General features: G+C 41.9%; 1 protein-coding gene across 4 annotated transcripts in view; it reads left to right on the top strand.

The window, feature by feature from the left end:
- The window catches only part of TRIO (trio Rho guanine nucleotide exchange factor), a 360632-nt gene that overhangs the window by 134620 nt on the left and 205293 nt on the right, over positions 1–20719 (top strand). For 3 of the 4 annotated variants that reach the window (XM_055308019.1, XM_055308020.1, XM_055308024.1), the window contains exons 4-7: positions 5392–5584; positions 8149–8661; positions 10183–10305; positions 13963–14154. In XM_055308019.1, coding sequence (XP_055163994.1) covers positions 5392–5584; positions 8149–8661; positions 10183–10305; positions 13963–14154 — 1021 coding nt within the window. Of the gene's footprint in view, positions 1–5057; positions 5163–5391; positions 5585–8148; positions 8662–10182; positions 10306–13962; positions 14155–20719 lie in introns of those variants that run through there. The other variant, XM_055308021.1, reaches the window with a different exon arrangement.

The following is a 20719-nucleotide window of genomic DNA, read 5'->3' as shown; positions in this document are numbered from 1 at the left end:
CCTGCGATAAGAAATTGTATGCGTTTGGGCTGGAGGGGTGCTTTCTGTGGTGAAAAGGAAAGGCATGTACTAAAGGCATAATTGATGTGCTAGCGCAAGCAACATCCTGGCTCTAGCACATTGTTCAAACTAGAACGTATAGAAGAAAACCTGGTCATTATATACCAGGCTGGTATAGACAGTAACATTAATGAACATGTTATGCAAGAAAATAATAAAAGATGGTCAAGTAGCAGTGGTAATGGCTTCTCAAGAGGTTGAGGTGAGTGTGATAATGTCTGCAACAGCACATGGGTTGGGATACTGCTGACCTACTTCAGCTGGCACCAACCAGGGAAGACAGCAGTGCCCGTTGGTAACCCATCCTTTCTGTGACTGAGGAGAGTCAGCTCTGGCTTTTGACTGCCTAACCAGCTGAGCAAGTTAGTGGGTTTTCCTGTTTGGGTATCTTTTATGAGAAAACCATCACTTTGCATCGTCAGTGACAGAGCGCTAGAGTCTTACGTACATGTATGGAAAAGTTTACTCTTTCCTCTTGGTATTTTTTGGGCTGTTGAACTGTTGAAATTGTAGAATTAGAAAGGGCTTTAGAAATTCTAGATTACTCTATCATTTATAAATAATAGCATATTTATAAATAACCACTTACGGAGTTCTTACTGTGTACTAGGTACTGTACTAATGATGGAAGAAGAAACAGAAATACAGAGGACAATGTAAAAAAATAAATCTGCCAATCAAAGTGATATGTGTTGTGTAGTGGAATAATGGAATGATTCTCTCTGATTTTGGCGACTGGCTTTCTGGTTTAAAAATTTGTGTTGGGGATCCCTGGGTGGTCCCCCGGTTTGGTGCCTGCCTTTGGCCCAGGGCGCGATCCTGGAGACCCGGGATCGAATCCCACGTCGGGCTCCCGGTGCATGGAGCCTGCTTCTCCCTCTGCCTGTGTCTCTGCCTCTCTCTCTCTCTCTGTGTGACTATCATAAAAAAAAAAATTGTGTTGATTGTAACTGTTAAAAATTTCTTTTGTTGATATGGTAAAAAGAAATTGACGCAGGTATATTTTGGATCATCTGGATGACCCACTTAAACTCACAAAACTTCATTATGGTGGGCATCCACAAAAGTAGTGAGACTAGTGTAGGAAACAGCCACATACCTGTCATCCAGCTTTAGTGATGACCAGATTTTGCCAGTCTTGTTTTTCTCTGAATTTTCCCCCATAATAAAAAAAAAAAAAAATCTCAAGCCTCCTATCATTTATTAATACTTAGGCGTGTGGGGTGACCCCCCCCCTCTGCTGTTGTGCTGGTGACTCCCCCACAGCTGCTTCATTTCATCTCCTAGATTTGCTTTTGTATTTATAATTCCAAGTGAGAAGAGATGTCACTTTGCTTGTCCTGGGTTAACGATAAGAGAAATGAGATTTCTTAATCATTTAGTGCGTAAATGATGTTTCTCAAGTGATAATGGGGAAATTTCACAGTGGTCTGAATGGAGAGAAGTGGCAACAGAATTCCTGGGTCTGCCCTGACCACACAGGAGCTGCTCTGTCCCACCGTGTGCTTGTGGCAGGAACATTGTTTTGTTACAGCTGAACAGTATGGTCAAGAAAATCGTTAGCAAATTAATGGTGTGTAAATTTTTTTTTTTTTGACTTGTGGGTTTGCTTGCATTTAAGTCTGATGTTTTATTGCTGTGGTAAAGATCATCCTGGGGGTCGAGAGATTTCTTTTCCTGTCCATTACTCCTGACAATATCTGTGATGCGAAGGTAGCCTTTTGCCGCCCCTCAGCTGTACAGTTGCAGTTCCCGCATTCCCAGATGTGGAGAAGCACCCCATCCAGAAAGCACAGGCAGCAGAATCAAACTGGCTGTGACCTGCCACCAGTTACTTAGCTGTTTTTATCAGTTTTCTGATCTACGAAATATGATAGTAATGTGTACTTGTTGGGATCATTTCTTATGTACGTGCCTACTGGTGCCTGATGCATATAGTAGCTTTCTCTAAGTATGTTGATTTCCATCTTTCCTATTTGCTCTTCTGCTTTCCTTCTTTTACTTTTCCTTTTGATATGTGCTCAAGAAGCCGGTTATCTGGTTTTTCTTTTGCATGGCCTCTAGTCTGCCTCTTAAAATGTGGCCCTCAGAGGTAAGCATAAGTGTGATCTGAGCAGTGGTGAGTAGTTTGAGTATTATTACTTGGGTCACCTTCCCTTCCCTTCCTCCCTCCTTAAAAAAAAAAAAATTAAAAAGCATTTGGAGTAATAGAAGGATGTTCATAGAATTAATTTGCAAGGAAACTTTCCATTAACTATGTGTAGGAGAAGCAAGTGATTGTAGAACTTCCTGCTATAGTTGGGATTCCCATACAGTGATGAAAATAACATCAGTCTTGGTACATCTCTTACATCTCTAGGTGTTTATTGCTCTTACTGTTTCTTTTTTTTTTTTAAGATTTTATTTATTTATTCATAGAGACAGAGAGAGGGAGAGGCAGAGACACAGGCAGAGGAAGAAGCAGGCATCATACAGAGAGCCTGACGTGGGACTCGATCCAGGGTCTCCAGGATTACGCCCTGGGCTGCAGGCGGCGCTAAACCGCTGCGCCACTGGGGCTGCCCGCTCTTAGTGTTTGAATTACACTTAAACTAATTATGTTTTAGAGCATTTTGCTTTCTTTAGAATGATTTATAGTAGTTACGTGGATAAACCTCCTCAATTCTCTTTTGTCACTAGTGAAATAATGTGAGGCATGCAATTGATTGGTTCTTTTTTTTTTTTTTTAAAGATTTTGTTTATTTATTTATTTGAGAATGAGGGTTTAGATCACAGAAGGAAAGGGAGAGACAAGACTCCGTTGAGCATGGAGTCTGATGTGTGGCTCAGTCTTAGGACTCTGAGGTCATGTCCTGAGCTGAAGGCAGATGCTTAACCAACCGAGCCATCCAGGCACCCCTAAAATTTTTTTTTACCTCACAGATAAAATGAGGTTTTTAGGTAAAATTGCTGAAATACCTGCTTGATAATCCCTTGCTCCAATGAGCAGTATCTTTCAGGTAGAGGAGTGACATGGATCCCTTCTGCAGAGAGCTGTCCACGATCATTGGCTGCTCATGAATGGAACTGAGTTTGGGAATCTTTGCAAGTCACTGCTTTCTTAACAAGGACTGGCTTTTAACTGGGTAAAGACTGATTGAAAGGATATGCACTCCCAGCCCAATTCACTTGTGACTTTCCTTAACTAGAAGTCTCTGGGTGGTGGGTTCAATTGTGGAGGAGGGTGGATAGTGAGGCCTGCTGTAAACTGGCAAGCTCAGGCACCTTCTGGTTGTGGCATTCTGTAACTTGTTCCTATTGTCGAGCCTGGAGTTATTCAGGATTCATTTTAGCTCCTTTCAGGTGGAGGGGCTGTGTAGGGCTTTGCGAGGAGAGACACAGGCTGCCTGACAATTTACCCTGATCTGGTGAAGGCTGAAGGTGATGTCTGACATGCAGTCCAGCAGACAGCACCCACTAAGGCAGTTGGACCTGGTGGCAGTGTACGGTCTCCCTGCCTTTGGGTGTGTGTGGCCCCAGGTAGAGCATCCGAGTAGAATGTCTCGGCTGGGGCAGGCTCCCTTTGCTGTGGCTGGTCTTGCCAGATTGGAAACCCAATCAAAGCCTGAAGAGGCCCGGAATCCTTCATTTCAGTGACTTGGGAGATCCTAGGAGACCTTTCTGAAAGCTTTGTTTGTTTCTAGGACGTGTGAAGGAGGTCTGTGCTGTGCTGTTCCCTGGTTCATGGCCCAGGACCTGCTGGAGACAGAGAAAAGTGATATCCCAAAGGATGTGTGAGCCAAGTGTTCACTCATCTGAAGTTCATATTCATACAAGGGTTCCAGAGAGGAGTTCATCAAACCATTCCTAGCAGTTTCTGCCTTTGAGTGAGAAGCTAGGCTGCTGACCAGTCTGTGTTCTCTTGGTGGCTTTCCACACCATGTTCCTAGCACCTGTGCTGTCAAGTACTCAGGTTCTATCCCTACAGACCTTTTTTTGTAATTTTTTGGTGACCTGCCTCTTACATGGATGTAGCTGTGATAGGAACTTTACATGTGTGAAAGTTGGAGCGACTGTTGCTATGATGGTATGCATTGAGGAAGAGAATGGCGTTCACTGGGGACGGGGAGGGAAGGGTGAAGGAGTGAGCTTATGCAAGAGAGCATGAAATTGGTTTTAATTTGGACTTAATTTATTTTGGCTTTTTAACATTACTAATGATAATTAATTTTCAGAGTTTTTAATTTATAAACTATAACTCTGAATTTATAACTATAAATAGTTTTTAGTTTCCCAAGTGATTCCTTGGGGCAGAAAAATATTCAGTGTCTTTCCTCTAGGCCCAGCACATTGACCTGGGGTGAAAACCTGAACTTGTCGTTATGCACTTGGGGTCTTAGGTGTGTTTCCATGTATCTCACACACAGTCGTGACCTGGCTCATGTCTGGCACTGGAATCAGCAGCCTGCATGCACTGTGAGTCCAACACAAAAAGGATCATGGTTGGTTCCTAAGTGTAAGGTTGTGCAAAGCCTTCCTCAGAGCTTCCACGTGAACACTGAACTTAAAACTATGCTTAGGGACACCTTGACTCTTGACTTTCTTTATTGCAGAAGTGCATTACATATATTTCCTATGTACTCAGGGGTAGAGATTTAATAAAACTAATAATTTTTATTGCTTTATCAGGGTCATTGTTAAGAGAAACTGGTTTTTTTTTGTTTGTTTAAATTTGTCAGGACATGGAGGGGGAGAACACAGAGGCTCTAGTACTGCCTTGGCCAGTGCTGAGGGCTAGCCTCATCTTCCACATGGTCTTTGCTTCAACCAGTGCAACCAGGCTGAAAAGGCAAATAAGTCTCAGTATTACTGTGAAAATCTCTTTACCCCAAAGAGCCTGCCAGAAGGCGCCAAGGACCCCAGGGATCAGTGGACCACACTTGCAGAACCTCTGAGGTAGCTCAGGGGCCTCAACCTGTAAAAGGGGACAAAATGGAACATCGAAAAGCTCCCACCATCACCAGAGCACTGGTGCAGGTGGTTTCAGCGCCTGTGATCCAGGAGGCTCCTGTGACTGCTGTTCGTTGGTCTGTGACCCTCTTCACCTTGGCTCTGCGCACATGGTGAGGAATCTGTCCCTGTCAGTCCTCACCAAGGACCTTCACTGTAATAGTTACTAGACAATGTGTGTGATCATTTCATACACAGAAGACGAGAAAACCCCCTGCCCCTCCAAGGCATCAGAGTGAGGGATGTAGTCAGTCTCACCTAGTGGGACTCTGGCCAGAGAAAGAGTTGCAAGGTTTAAACCTGTTTTGTTTTTTGTTTTTTTTTTTTTTTCTTTTTCTCTAGTGAAGAGGTCTGCAAACGAGGATTCACGGTGATCGTGGACATGCGTGGGTCCAAGTGGGACTCCATTAAGCCTCTGCTGAAGATATTGCAAGAGTCCTTTCCCTGCTGCATTCATGTTGCACTGATAATCAAGCCAGACAACTTTTGGCAGAAACAGAGGACTAATTTTGGCAGTTCTAAGTTTGAATTTGAGGTAACTTCCATGTGTAGCCAGACCAGTTAAACCAATAGGTGTGGTTTATTAAAAGTTGACTTTTTCCTCCTCATTTTAGATAATAGATTTTTTAAAACCACATATTAAATGGGAACTGTACATCTTATGTACCTATGGCATGTAAAATTAGTTATGCAGTAGCTAATTCATAACAAAACTAGGTTCTTTGATTATATTTTCCTCCTGGATTATTTCACCCCAGAGCGATTTAGGTTTCAGATCTCTTGGTTTTGGAGGGTGGGCTGCTGAGGTGTAAGGCACATGTGTACCACAGAAGGAGGTTCCCTCAGATGGTTTGATGTGGCTTCAGATTCATTATCATTGCCTCAGCCTTGGAAATAAGGGAAAGTTAGGGAGAGATACCCAACTTTACGTGTCTGGAAGAAACTACATTTTCACCTTGTCCTTGGTAATGGAGAGAATGATCTATTGTGTATTTGTACATCAGTTATCTCGTTTATGAAAAAGGAGAGATACTCCTTTAAAAACTATAGAGTTCTGAGTTCTGCAGCATGTAACGTCGCTGTTTCTCAGTGTATGAAACCAGCCTCAACCTCCTCACTTACTTCCTTTTCCAGTGTCACCTTCCTTCAGCTACCAAGGCTCTGGCCAGGTTTTGATACAGTTAGTATAATGAGATGATGATGGGAAGAAAGTATTCTGGCCAGCTTGAAACCTGATTCATGCCATGTTCTGGAATAGAGTGTTCTCTAATAAGATCTCCTAAGTTTTGGTTGAATAAATTGTGCTGCTTCTAGCAAGTTTGCATACACAGTAGGATTCAGGGAGTGGATTCACGTGTGTTGAGGGGAACAAGACCAGTTGTAATAAGCACATCACACAATATTTAATTCTTAAACTTTATGTTCCATGTTTATATTTCAGAGTGTTTTTACATGTGTGTTTACTTATATTTTAAAATCTCTTTCCATGGTACTGATTTTCAATCTGAAATCTGAATTTCGTTTTAATTTGAATTTGAAACTGTGTTCAAGAGATTTAGGTAAAAGTTGAAACCAGTAAGTCACAGCTAAGCAGTGAGTTTGGAGGGTAATTTAATGGGTCTTACTATTTTTTTTTTTTTTTGTTGGGTGGGGGGTCTTACTATTTTTTGATGGAGAATTTAAAGTGTGTTGACTGTTTAATTATACATGTTTTTAGCAGAAATAGTGGTTTATGTAATACAATGCACATAAGGTTTTGCTAGTCTAATTTTGATCCCTCCCTCTGGAGAGGCCTTTAAATTTACCAGCTTTTTCTATTGAACTTACTGTCTCTACATTGTCACCAGCCTCTCTCTGTGAAGTGATTAGTTCCATGGAGGTTATTAAAAGTTTGGACAGATGGAGTAGGAATGAACCTACAGCAACCTTGCAAATAGAAATGCAAGGACTAGGAACAGCCTGTTTCTAGCTTTGTTGCTTTTCGTAGGTTCTCATGCCAGCCAGCGTGGAGTGATGCAATTCTAGGTTACTCTAAGGCTGGAGGTGATAGAGGTGGGGCTACACCAGCCTTTCTCTGTTTATATTTTGGTCCTTAGGCTATAAATCTTTTTCCTTTAACTTCATCTTTGCATTTAATGACCCCTCTCCCACCCCATGTTTTCCTTGAGGCACCAGTATTGATTGTAACCCTGTAACACATGGTACAGGTAGGGTGAGATTTGAGATTTTTTGCTTAGATTATAAAGGACTAAAACTCCGTAACTGGTAGGTTGGAATGTAGTGCAAACTGAAATGTATAACACTTCTAGTACTCAGAATTGTGGCAGATGATTGCAATGCATGAAACATACCCTCCGTCTTTAGCTTTATAACAAAAGCTTCTGCCTCCCTTTCTGGCTAATTTTTGTATATTTTAGAAAGTTTTAAAAAGTCGTTCATAACCTATCATCGACTTGAGGGGAGGTGGAGGTGTAGGGTAGGACAAGATGAGCCGTGGGAGTGTTCTGATTGTTCCTATTAAGTGTTCTGATTGTTCTTACTAAGTGTTTATCACTTAATAAACAGCTTACAAACACATGTCCTTAGAGGGAGGTGGTACTTCATAGGGTTTTGGAAGCCCATGAGTAAGACAAGATATTGGATTGATTGTAGAGAGTAGGAGGCTTCCGTAGGGTTTTCTGTTGTGAGATGCTAGAGTGGTGCGGATGAGAAAGAATACATTGATGAAAGTAAAATTTCTAAGTCAGCTGCTCTGTATTGCAATTTAAGACATTTCCCAGTTAATGTGCCTAAGAGAGCAGGTTAGTTTCCACATTCTTGGAAAGAAATCTCATTTCTTTAGCTCTCATGAGATACAATGTCCTATAATTTTAGGTGTTCTAACTTAACATTTTGCTCTAATGGACTTCTCTTTCACTGACTACTGGTAATGTTTCTTTCATCGACATTTGTTTTTTGGGGCCAGAACAAGGCATGTTTTCTATAGAGAGTACTTGCTTTACGTTTGAAAATCTGTAAGTAAGTATTGTAAATTGCATTATGATAAGACCACAGAAAATTGGTTCATCTTCTCATACATGATTTTTTTTCCCCCTTAAGACAAATATGGTCTCTTTAGAAGGCCTTACCAAAGTAGTTGATCCTTCTCAGCTAACTCCTGAGTTTGATGGCTGCTTGGAATACAACCATGAAGAATGGATTGAAATCAGAGTTGCTTTTGAAGACTACATTAGCAATGCAACCCACATGCTCTCTCGGCTGGAGGAACTTCAGGACATCCTAGCCAAGAAAGAATTGCCTCAGGATTTAGAGGGGGCTCGGAATATGATTGAGGAACATTCCCAGCTAAAGAAGAAGGTGATTAAGGCCCCTATAGAAGACTTAGATTTAGAGGGACAGAAGCTGCTCCAGAGGATTCAGAGCAGTGACAGCTTTCCCAAAAAGAACTCTGGGTCAGGCAATGCGGACCTGCAGAGCCTCCTACCCAAGGTGTCCGCCATGTTGGATAGGCTGCACTCAACACGGCAGCATCTGCATCAGATGTGGCATGTACGAAAACTGAAGCTGGACCAGTGCTTTCAGCTAAGGCTGTTTGAACAGGACGCTGAAAAGGTAAAGGAGCAGGGAGAGGGGAGCTGAAATGAGACACAGAAGGCTCCCTGGACTGTTGGGTCCCAGCAGCTGGGGGGCCAGCTTTGGTCAGGAGAAAGGATCGAGGAAGAGCCAGCCATGCCCTCTCGTTGGTTCCCTCCAGAGATCTGCTCTAAATCTGCCTTCCAGCTTCTCTGGTGGTGCAAGCCAATGCCATTTGGGGAACTTTGAGTTATTGGTTACTGACAGTTTGGTTTAGAATGCCGATAAGAGAGATGAGGATATCTTGAGTTAAAAGAGTGAAAGTTTTATGGAATTATAGGATCAAAAGCAGTTGTTATGTATGTGTGTGTTTTGCTCCTAGCTGCTCCATTCCTATAAAGCCAGTGACAGAACAGCATTCAGATCATTATTGACCATATTTTTAAAATAAAAGATGAATAAGGTGTTAAAAAGAATAGTTTCTGGGAAATATGGGCAGTGATTACTGATGGTCTCATTTTATTCTCATGCTTCATACAAAAGAGCTGGTCCAAGTGGATGCTTGTGTTTCCAGCTAACTCTGTCTTAGCAGGGTGGGAACAGGACACTTATTTATAGGACTGTGTTGCAAGCCATGAACATGGGTGAATTAATCACTCTTAATTTGAGCTCATTGAATTCTTGTCACCGACAGGAGAATATTCTCTAAAGTAAAAAAAAAAAAAAAAAAAACAACTACACCACAAATCTTTGATACAAAAGGACATTTCAAACAGTGATAGTCCCTACTGTTGTTTGGCAAGCTTTTGACCTGTCAGTGTACTTACGTTTAAAGAAGTGCCTTGTCAAAGACACTGGGAAAATCTTCCTTTCAATTACTCAAAAAACAGGTGACTATCTCTGGAATAATGGTTCAAGTCATGATACCAGTCCTAATAATTATAGTTATTTCTTTTTGCTTAAACGTTTTCTTTATCAGCAACATAACTGACCTCTTTTTCTGGGTAGCATCTGTGTTGAACCTTGAGAGGGATATATCATCATTAAAATTTTTATCCTCAGTCCTTTCTATTTTTTGATAGTAAATTTTATTGTTTGCATTTACACAGTTTTAAAATACTGTTTGCACAAAAGCATGTATGATCTTATAGTCACTGGACTTACCCTCAGCCATTGTGAGCATAACAGAACCCATCCAGATATTTGTATGTCCCTCATCTCACCGAACAGGCCTCTTGTTAAAGAGCAGTGTGGCCACCAGGCAGTTTAGTAGAGCAGAGAGGCTGGGTTGAGAGTCAAAAGGTTAGTTTTAATTAGCCTGGGGGATTTGAATACCTCTCTTTGCCTGTCTGCTTCTTAATATCTCATCAGTCAAAGGGACACATTAGATAAGATTTTCTTGGAGGTCATGCAAGTTCAGAACTGCTTACTTAAAATTCAAGAATCTTCCGAGAGGTTGTCAGAGCAAGGACCATGCCCTTGATTGGTTTTGCCCTGCTTCTGTGCCTGTCATTTCTTTTTCTGGAGTGATTTCAGGTTGTCTTTTTTTCATTCTGGTAGATGTTTGACTGGATCACACATAACAAGGGCCTGTTTCTGAACAGCTACACTGAAATTGGGACCAGCCATCCTCATGCAATGGAACTCCAGACACAGCACAATCACTTTGCCATGAACTGTATGGTAAGATACTGTCAGAACAGAGGTATCTTGTATGTGAGAGTATTGCAGCAGACGGGAGGTATTTACACAGATGGTGTCCCAGCACTCTGCCAGGAGGCCACATGGGGCCAGGAGAGTTACTGATGTGGTGGTAGGTGCTGACCTCCAAGTGTGTGTACTTCTTGGTTGGTAGCAGTATCTACAGCTTCTTTTAAGTTTTACACAAACAAAAATGTGAAAACAAGCAAACACATCAGTGAAACTTGAATCAATTACTTGGCCAGTTCAACATGGATGATTTTGATGCCAAGTCCTGTGCTATACCTTTTAGGAGCCTGTCAGGGCCCCAGAAAAACTGCTCAGTGGCCAGGTGAGTGACCTGAGCAGGGCTGCTGTCAGTTTGTTGGGCTGCCCTTCATGAGGAAGAAGTAAGCCAGCCTGCCTGCTATCTGCCTCAAGGGCATACTCCAATTCTCCTAAAACATGAGATTTCCCTCCAGGTTGAACTGAAGTATTATTAGGGTCTGGACATTGGCCATGCCTGGAATTCCCTGGCTCCAGTAGAGGTTGACTCCCTCGACCTGTTGTGACCAGTGGTGGGTTGTTTTAGGACTATTAAACAAAATGACAAAAAAAAAAAAAATAATGAGTTCTGAATAGTACTTTTGTTACATTTTTGGAGTTAATATAACTAAAATAAAACTCTGTGTTGTTCTATAGGACACATGTTATTTCTGTAGACAGTTAACCTTCTAGAAATATCCTTTTTGGGGACAAGGAGTTTTGGTTTGGACTTTGAGCTAGTCTTATGAGAATTAACCACTCTTGGGCCTTATAACATTTGTTACAGAGCATCAAAATAGTACGAAGACAGTATCTTTGTTTAAATTAATTCAATAAGATGTCATTTCATAAAGTTTGGCCAACTAAGTGCTCCAATTTAGGTAGTTTAAAGGTAACATTTAACAATAAATTTTTTGTAATAGACTCCATCAAAAAAGTTTGGTAATCTACTCTGGAATTTGAGGTAAGGGAATTTCTGGTTTAAATGTTCAAACCTGGGCATAGATGAGAAGAGCCAAAATGTTACCTTTGGAGGAATCTTCTTAGAATTTTTTCCTGAGAAATTTTTTCAATTTATCAAGCTACTCTGAAACTGCAGCTAGTGGTGGAAGATGTTCAGTGCATTATATCACATACTATAGAAACAGGAAACACTAAAATACATTTTAGAAAATCTAGAACAGAAAATACCTCCCCTGCCCCAGCGTTATTAGTAGATTCAGAAAATGGGTTAGGAATGCAGAGGTTTCTAATCTGAGCCTTCCAGTTTCCACGTGACTTTGGGCAGTCCGTTCAGTCTCTGCCAGCCTCAGTTTCCTAATCTGTAAAGTGGGGGTTATATCTGTCTCCCATAGAATTCCGTAATTGTCTTTCCCCTGCACATGTAAAGCACTAAGATAATGCTGAACACATAGTAAGGCTTGGTAATGTATTAGCAGTCATGATATCACCAAGTAAAAACATTGTTAAAATTCTTAAAAATGTGGGTGATGTCTCCCCCTTTTTTAAGGTTTAAGTCTGTTTTCTGATTCTTTGCAATAAACTTCTATTATTTTTTTAAGTTAGAAGTTTGAATGAAAGAGTGGGGTAACCCTATGCCATGGTGGGTGGCAGCTGCTAGAAGAGCTTCCACCCCTAGTCTGCTGAACGTCCATGAGAGCTAGGTGTCTATCTAGGACATTGCTTTATGCAGAGCAAGGGCCTATTAACCTTCAGCCCTTTCCTGTGCTTCCTACAGTGTTTTCAACTTTTTTTGGCAAAATGAAAATGCTAAACATCACTATGAAAAGTTGACAGTCTCTAAAGCATGTTAAGGGATGCCAACAATTCTGCTCATTGTCACAGATACTTTTAAAAGCTGTAACAATAAAAACTAGAGGTAGGTACTTTAACAAAAGGAATCCTATATTGCCATATTGGTGTACAGGTGGTTTGTTGGGTTGCATGCCACCACGTTCCTTTATCTGCATAGGCAGTGATGGAGTGATGGGAAAGATCTAATCCACAGACCCTCTACGCATAGTGGAATCTGTTTGAGGATCTGAAAGTGATGCAGGACACTGTAACAGAACCTCAGTGGGAGTGACTGCCTCAGTGGTTCCCATGGTGGAGCCTTCTTGAATGCAGGGCTCTGCTCTGGATTCTAACAGAGGGCATCTGCTTATGCTCTTCCCAGTAGACCCTTGGAGTTGGTTTTCTTCTTTAATGATACAAACATTATAAAAATTAGTATTCTAGGCACCTACAACTAGAGGGAGAGAACACATCTGGGCAGGGGAGGGATTAATTTTGACTAAAGGCTACTAGTTAGAGAATTATTGCCACAAGAGCCAATGAGGTCTGTTTCCCACTGACTGTGGCCTTGATTGCCTATCACAACTTCACACATGCCCTCTCTTCCTGCTGCTTTAGACACCGGACATCTACTAGCTGACTCCAGGCTGCAGATGCACCCAGAAGAGGAACTCAGAGGCTGTGACTCTAATCCTGGAGTGACTCCACCTCGTTTAGATTTGGGTCAGAATGGAGGGAAAGAATGAGTAGAGAGGATGGTACAAAGAATGGATGGATAAGCACATTCTTCATGGGGCTTCCTGGGTGGGCTGCAGACGAGGTGACCACGAGTAGGCTGTGTGGGGTGTATGGCCCTGTGAAAGGGGCCCTAGGGACCATAGCCAAAGTGGGGAGGAAGCAGGAAAAATAGAGGTTTGGACAGGTTGGGTAATTAGGTTTAGTAGCAAAACTGGGAGAGGCTGACAAGGTGTCTATGATGTTGGGGGACCCATCAAGAGGAATGCTGTTGCAATGAAGAACAACCACCTGGGGTTTGTTGAAGGTGTGTGTTTCCTACCACTGCCTCTGCTGGACTAGGAACCTCAAAGGCAACTGAAGGTGGAAAGGAGCATAGCAGGGTGAGAATGGGGGACAAAGTTGTCCTGTTTTTCAACCTCATGCCATTATTTTTGCAGTAGACTGGTAGGCTCAAAGATGGGCATTTCCACAGAGTGGAACACTTGATCAAAAGTTTGCATATAGTGTTGTTCCTTCCTTTTGTGCCTCAATTCCCCTTCCGTAGCGAAAGTGGGTCGGTTTATAGAAGATTCTCTGTTGGCCCCACACAGACAACTCGGGCTCATTGTGTAGACAGGAGAGCTTGTTTCTACAGAGAGCAGCCTGTGGTCGCTCAGTGGGTAGCATGTGGTTCCTGGGCTCTAATTAAAACCTGCAGTGTTGGATTTTCTCAGTTCTGGGTGACTACTTATCAGTAGGCTTGCCATCTGGACCCTTTTCAGGATTCGAAGCCAACTAGTGAGTAAGAGTGTATTTGTGTGCACCCACTTGTGTACTCAATTGCTTTATGCCTACCAGGCTGCCTCTCAGCTAGTTGATTTGTAATTTTGCAGTTTTAAAAATAGCAATTGAAACCAATATTTAGAGTTTATGGAAATCAGAGAGCAAATATGTACACTGTTATATACCAGGTGATTCTGCTGTGACAAATAAAATTGAAGTTAGTGGGCAGTGTTTCACAAAGTGCTATCATCCATGGTTCTTACAAGGAAGCCTCTTGTTTGCCTTCCTCTGACAAGCCCTCTTTCTCTCCCTCTTTTGCAGAACGTGTATGTTAATATAAATCGCATAATGTCAGTGGCAAATCGCTTGGTAGAGTCTGGCCACTACGCCTCTCAGCAGATTAAGCAGATTGCGAATCAGCTGGAGCAGGAGTGGAAGGCATTTGCGGCAGCCCTGGATGAGCGGAGTACCTTGCTGGACATGTCCTCCATTTTCCACCAGAAGGCTGAAAAGGTCAGTGCCTGGGACCCACAGCCCACAAGGTGGTGGCTGGAACACTTCCTACCCCAGGACCCTCCCAACCTGCGGCCAGATCCTTGGAGGACTTTTGTATGGCATGTCTAGTGCTTAAGAACATGAGCTCTCTGGTCAGGCAGCTGTGAGTTAAAACCCTAGCTCTCTTACCCTGTGCTGTGCAGTCTTTAGCAAGTTACTTCACCTTCTGTTCCTTGGTTTTCTCATCTGTAAAGTGGAAATAAAAGAATCTACTTAGGGGGAGTATTTTATCATGTAAATGAGATAATTCATATTAGGCAGCCCATAGAGTACCTGGATACAGTAAGTACTAATAAGTGGTAGCCACTGCTCTTTTTCCCTTACTATCACTTTAATATTTTAATTATGCCGGTACCTGTGCTCTCCTGCTAGAACTCCTCCCACAAACCCTAATTAGGATGCTTTGGCAGCAAGTAACAATGCCTGATTATTAGGTTTAAATATCAGGGGTTTGCTTTTCACACAAAGCAGGAAGTTGTAAAGTATAGGGAGTTCTAGCTATACAGCAATGGCAGGCCTGGGGTCTGCTCCTCTTAGGTTGCCTTGGCCTTCCTCTCCTGACCACAGAGATGATGCCGCAGCTCTTGCGCCTCAACCACAGTGTCCATTATAGTTCGGTTTTGTGGAGCCTGTCACTTTTATCAGGGAAACTTTATTTTCAGAAGGCCCCTCCATCCCAAAATACCTCGCCTCCATTTCCATTGACCAAGAGCGGGGTGCAGGCCCCACCCTAGCTACAGGGGAGGGTGGGAAAAGGTGAATGTGGCTTTGTAGCCTACACAGCAGTAGGCAGGCTCTGCCAGCAAGGGCTAGGGTTCAAAAGTGGCTTTTGGTTAGGCAGTTGACAGTTCTTTCACATTTATGAAATCATGTGTATGGATCCAGGCTCCACATTGGCTTCATTTGCAGATGTGCTAGTCAAAATACTTAAAAAGGTAACACATAAATATGCGTACCACTCACCACACCTCTACAATCCTCCTCTAGTGAGCTTGCTTAAGCAGACACTCTGAAAGTAGCACAAAGGAAGTGCTTTGCTTGTGACTCAGACTTTAGTAGTGGAAAGTGTGCTGGGCAGGGAGATACCTTCTCAAGTTGTAGAGAAAGAACACAGGAACTTTTAGCCACTAGGAAGACACATGGGAAAGAAGCCTTATTTTCAGGGAGAAATATTGATAGGGATGATCTTTGATGTTGGGGGGAGACTACATTCATAGGGATTTGTATTGATGCTGCTATCTCTTTGTAATCTAGAGACAGTCCCGGTTGAGGAGTGAAGTCAGTATAGGTAAGATAGAGGTCCCAGCTTGCCCAGGGTTTTGGCAAGGCAGCGAGAATGTTGCACAAGACCCTAATTAGTAGTGATCTTGACTGTAGAAACCTTTCAAGTATGAAGCAAGAGAGGAAACTAAATGGAATATAAAGAGAAAAAAGTCTTAGTAGCTTCACGTGAAAGCTGTGAACAGATACATCCAGATTCCAATAGTAAGATTTATCACCTTCCTAAACTTACGCATTTAATTAGCTTTATAATAAAGAATAAACAAAAGCCCCCACACACAAAAGAGGTTTTTAAAAAAGTGATGTATGCCATATGTATGGTCCCTGTACATATGTCATCTGGAGTGGTAACATATTATGGGATACAGCAACCTCTTGTAACTAGAAGTGTATAAACTGATAGTGGGCTCTCAGAAAGTTCCATGAAGATAATATGAATAAATGTGAGATGTGACAAGCTACATGGGTGAATAGCAGATGGTCTGAAGCATAGTAACACACAAGAAAATCTCTTTCATAAACATGGTAGGATTCAGAATTATAAATAAACCCCAAAGTTAATTGCTGTTCTGACCTGCTTGAAAATAATCTAGAAATGTGGGTGCCATGGGACATTTTTTCCTCTAAAAAATTTATCACGTATTTCAAATATGCAGCATCATGAGAGCCTGGGGTGTTTTCATTTGGATAAGATGAATGACTGTAATTTATGGATTTGAAGGAAACTAAACTAGATGAATACATTATTGAACATAGTTTCGTGGGATCTTGTGTAAACTGTAACAGTGCCTGAGGTCTCTGTGAGTATAGAGTAGCCAGAGAAGAAGCCTGGTGAAGAAAGGGCCTGGCATCTTGGCGGAGCCCCGCACACGACTGAAATGTGCAGATGGGACATGAGAACGTCTTCAGAGTGTGTCTCTACTCTCAAGCAGAAACGTATTGGGAATCTTCCCCTTCACTGAACAAAGAGTAACATCCTTGAAATTCTGATGTGTGAAGGGAGATCACATCTACTAAGTACTTTTCCTCTTTCCAGGAGAGAAACAGCTCAGCTTTGGTCCTTTTCTAGAATGCTTTGTCTTCCAGTTACATGTATGCTGTTTGCATAAGCCCACCTAGAAGAGGACCAGAAACTTGGATGTCGTAAATTAGGTTTCCAGCTTAGCCACCTCTGAACCCTTCCAGATGTATCTATAAGAAATTAAATCTGACTGGGGAGGCCTGACCCCATTGTTGATGGTTTTACCCAGGGAAGCAGCCTTCCCTGTAAGGATTACAGCTCCCAGCTGGGGGGAATATGGGCCCGGCACTGCCCCGCCATGCTCCTCTGCCATCTTGGTGGGTAGTTTTTATGTTGGTGTTTGCTGGTGATTTTGCAAACCTAAATCTTGAGAAGTAGACTAGATGAGAACATTGGATAGACAGCATGTATTCTGAAGACATCTCAGCCATCCATTCACTCTCATGTCCTCACCTCTAGGGAGGCTGTGTGTGCAACCAGAATCTCCGTTTGCAAGCAGGGAGACAGGACCACAAGGCCAGCAGTGTTACTAGTACACGGTGTCCGGGGCTCCAGCCTTCATGTCTTTTGGTCATGTGGCATATCCACTGGATAGTCTCTTCACACTAGGAAGCTTTCCTAGCAAATGTCACTAGAATTACATTTTTGTAAAACAAAAGAAAGTGATTGATTTTATTTCACCTTTCCATCTCCAGTTTTTACTATTAAAAAAGAATGATCTAGAATGTGAAGGTGATCAGGCTGTGACATCTGTCACCCCACTGATCGCCAGGGTTGATTTGACTGGCCAGGCGGGTGTCCCCCTCCTCCATCCCCACTCCACAGTGTCCCTCCCAGAGCTGCATACTGCACCCAGGATGGTGACTTTTCCCGAAAGAAGAGGATGTTCTTTGGTCAAGAGCATGGCGGTACCTGTGCTTTCCTGCTAGAACGCCTCCCACAAACCTTCAGGGTCCATTTGTGGAAAGGAGGGTAGTCAAACTTCCAACACATCCAAATGAGGTGCTGCTTGTGGCAGCCTGACTTTCTTTAAGAAAAAAAAAAAAAAAAAGTCTAGAGCTGCGCTGTCCAATATGGTTGCCAGTCACCATATGCACTTACTGAAATTACTTAAAGTTTATTAATAAGATAATGTAAAAGTAAATTAAAATGCCATACAGTGTCCACATCATGGCCACTGGCTGCTATACCAGACAGCACGGGTCTGCATTTCTATCACTGCAGAAAGTTCTGTTAATACTGATAAAGATTTACCTTTACCATGAGCCATCAATCTGATCACTGCAACTTCTCTAAGAGTATGAGAACCTCTACAATTTGGTAATAGCCAAAAATAAAGTGCCAGTACTTGTATAGTTCTTTAGAATTTACAGAACTCTCTAACACAATATGTCATTTTATCCTTAATATCAGCCCAGTGACGTAGAGGGGGCTGATGGTATTATTGTCCTTATACTGTATTTGGGGAGTGATTTGGTTTTGTTGGGACTTCCATTGAGGTCTGTGACAGTCTTTTAGTTCCTGACATAATAGAACACTGTTTTCACCAACAAAGCACTTAGATTAAAATCCTTATAAAACTTCAGTTTCCATAAAAAGTTTTAGAAATAACATTTATGGTAAACATGACTTATCATAGTTATCCAGATTATTTTATCGTAAGTCTGGGTTGGAACTCAGAGGAAAATAATACTTCACTATTCCTTTTTGATTTTTTAAGCCAAATAATACACATGTACTTATTCCCATTTTAATGATGTTTTACTTTATTAAAAGCATAGGCCTAATTCTTGGCTTGTGGACAAAAACAAGATTCTCATGGAATAGAAAGAAACTGGAATAAATATGCATAAAAAGAAAAAGTTATTAAAGAGAACAGGTTTAAGGTACATGATATATGATCACTGGCATATTGTGGTTCAAACTGAGCCTGTCTCCTCTGAGTTACTGTGGTGCTGGTGTCAGAGCTTTGCACACGAAACGAGTTCCCCCCTCCTCTGCTTTCCACAGGGAGAGAAGGGAGCCCATCTTCCTTGTAGGAACCAGAAAGAGTGCATGCTGAATGATACTCATGAAGAAAAATGGTGAAGTAGGCAAATATAAAAATGACAGGCAAATATAAAACTTTTAGGGTAATACTTTCTAAAAATGAAAACATAAATGAAATTAAGAGTTGTTGAGTTCCTATGTATACTATACATGTATGTGTGTGTATAGACATTTTAAACTGGTTTTAATTTTGTCAATGAAATATTTGAAAAATTCCTGTTCTAGGCAGTTTCTGTTTCCTAAATGGGCTAACCACCTGTGCTCAGCTGTGCCCTGTTGGGAGTCCCCATGTGGAGGGAGGTAGGCGCCAGAGAAAGGCACCAGGTCCGAGTGGCAGCAGGCAGAGCAAGCCAGACAGCTGAGCAGCTCCCAAATTGGAAACCTCCACCCTCTCAGCATATGGAGGGTAGTGGAATACATGTTTATGAAAACAAATCTAATTAATTAAGCTCTCCTGTTAAAGCTGTAGGTATTACTCTGCCCTCATCTACTTGCCTCAGTTTTGCAAACTGGCTGAGCCAGACCCATCATCCTGCATTCAGCTACATTTTAACAAAGTCGTCATTCTGCTGAGCATCACAAGTCCCAGTTCTATAGGCAGCTCCTGATTTGAATTCATGGAGAAATGTTTCTCTCTCCCTCTCCTGTCTTTACCCTCAGCCTAGCTGGATACCATGTGTTTTCGTGTTTTGGTCTAATGGACATCTAAAGCGTCAGAGACTAAACAGGCTGCTCTGGTCTCACAAGAGTATGGTAGCCACCTCCTGCATTGTCCTTTACAGGGTGGTCAGGCTCTGTTCCAGACAGATTCCTGTGGTGTTGTAATCCCAAACCGTGTTTCTCAAGATGGTGATACATGTTGCGGGGGAGTGGTTTGGAGGGGGTGGAATGCATAAGAATGGTCAGAAAAGTTTGGGAATGTACATACTAGGCTGCCCCCGTTGCCCATCTGTAATGCATGTTATCATATTAAAAGGCTCTGAGAGGTTCTCTTCCATATAGGTACCTGTTGAACTTTGTCACTAGAATGCCTTTTCCTTGGGGGAAAACCTATTAGTGCTCTCTTTTTTGACTTTCTGATTGGAGATTGCTACCCTGGTGGCAGTGGGTATTTCAGAAAGCATTTAGGGCTTAGAGCTTGCCCTTTGGGGTCTAGGGTTGCCATCTCATAAACAAAAGACAAATTACACTTGTACAAAAGTCCTGTGAAACCATGGCCAGGTTTATTTCTGTCATTGGCATACTTAACCCAGTGGATTTAGATGTGCAGAATCCCTTCTCCACGAGATTTCCACATGGCAGGCCATCCTCTGTATTTAGGACCTGGCTATATTTTTCAAGTAAGTGTAATCAATACCCTTTCCATAGACTTGAAAAAATTGTAACTTACTACAGGTGTATATAAAACATCTCGCAAGTTTCTCTTTACTGGTTGCTTCAGAAATTGGAGTTGAATATATTTCAATAGTCATTTTGGTACAGTGATATATTAACCCAATACTTCTGTTTATTGTGTGGTATTGATAAGTGAAACTTGTTTCCACCTTGTTATAACAGAAGCATTTTAGCTTCTTCTAAAGAATATGTGGTGACTCTGGGTGTGCCACAGTGGCCATCATGCAGGAGCAATTAACTGGTGATTTGACCTGATGATTTATGAATGATGATGGTTAACCTGAGTCAATTCATATTTGAGAAAGGTTTACAGTGATTAGTGTTAAATGTATTAGTGGAAAAAGTAAAATCGAGATCAAGAATACTTAGAATCATTCAGCCTGACCTATTTGACATTTATAGAACACTCCACACAAGAAATCCTTAGAAATATGTGTGTGTAGTCACACATGTACACATGTGGAGGGGAGAGGTGTAAAGTAACTTTATTACTACTTCTGTTGCGCTGTTGGTGTTAGGAATGCATCACAAGAGGATGTTCCCTGCATTGGTGTCAGTTAAAGCCATCAGTTGCTATCATATGACACATTAATGCCCTACGAATTGCTTTCAAGCCCCAAGGTTTGTATACAGATATTTTTCTGAGCCAATATGTTAATAATAAAAGGATTTTTATAAACATTATTACTTGGGTGACTTGCTTATTTTAAGTTTCTAAAAATGTCATAAGTAACTCGGAGGCCATTCTCCTATATATTTTTAGAGACTCATAGCATG

This window comes from Nyctereutes procyonoides, unplaced genomic scaffold, assembly GCF_905146905.1.
Source record: "Nyctereutes procyonoides isolate TBG_1078 unplaced genomic scaffold, NYPRO_anot_genome, whole genome shotgun sequence".
Taxonomy (NCBI): domain Eukaryota; kingdom Metazoa; phylum Chordata; class Mammalia; order Carnivora; family Canidae; genus Nyctereutes; species Nyctereutes procyonoides.
The sequence above is the reverse complement of the archived record's forward strand: the minus strand, read 5'-3'. Positions and strand labels throughout refer to the sequence as shown.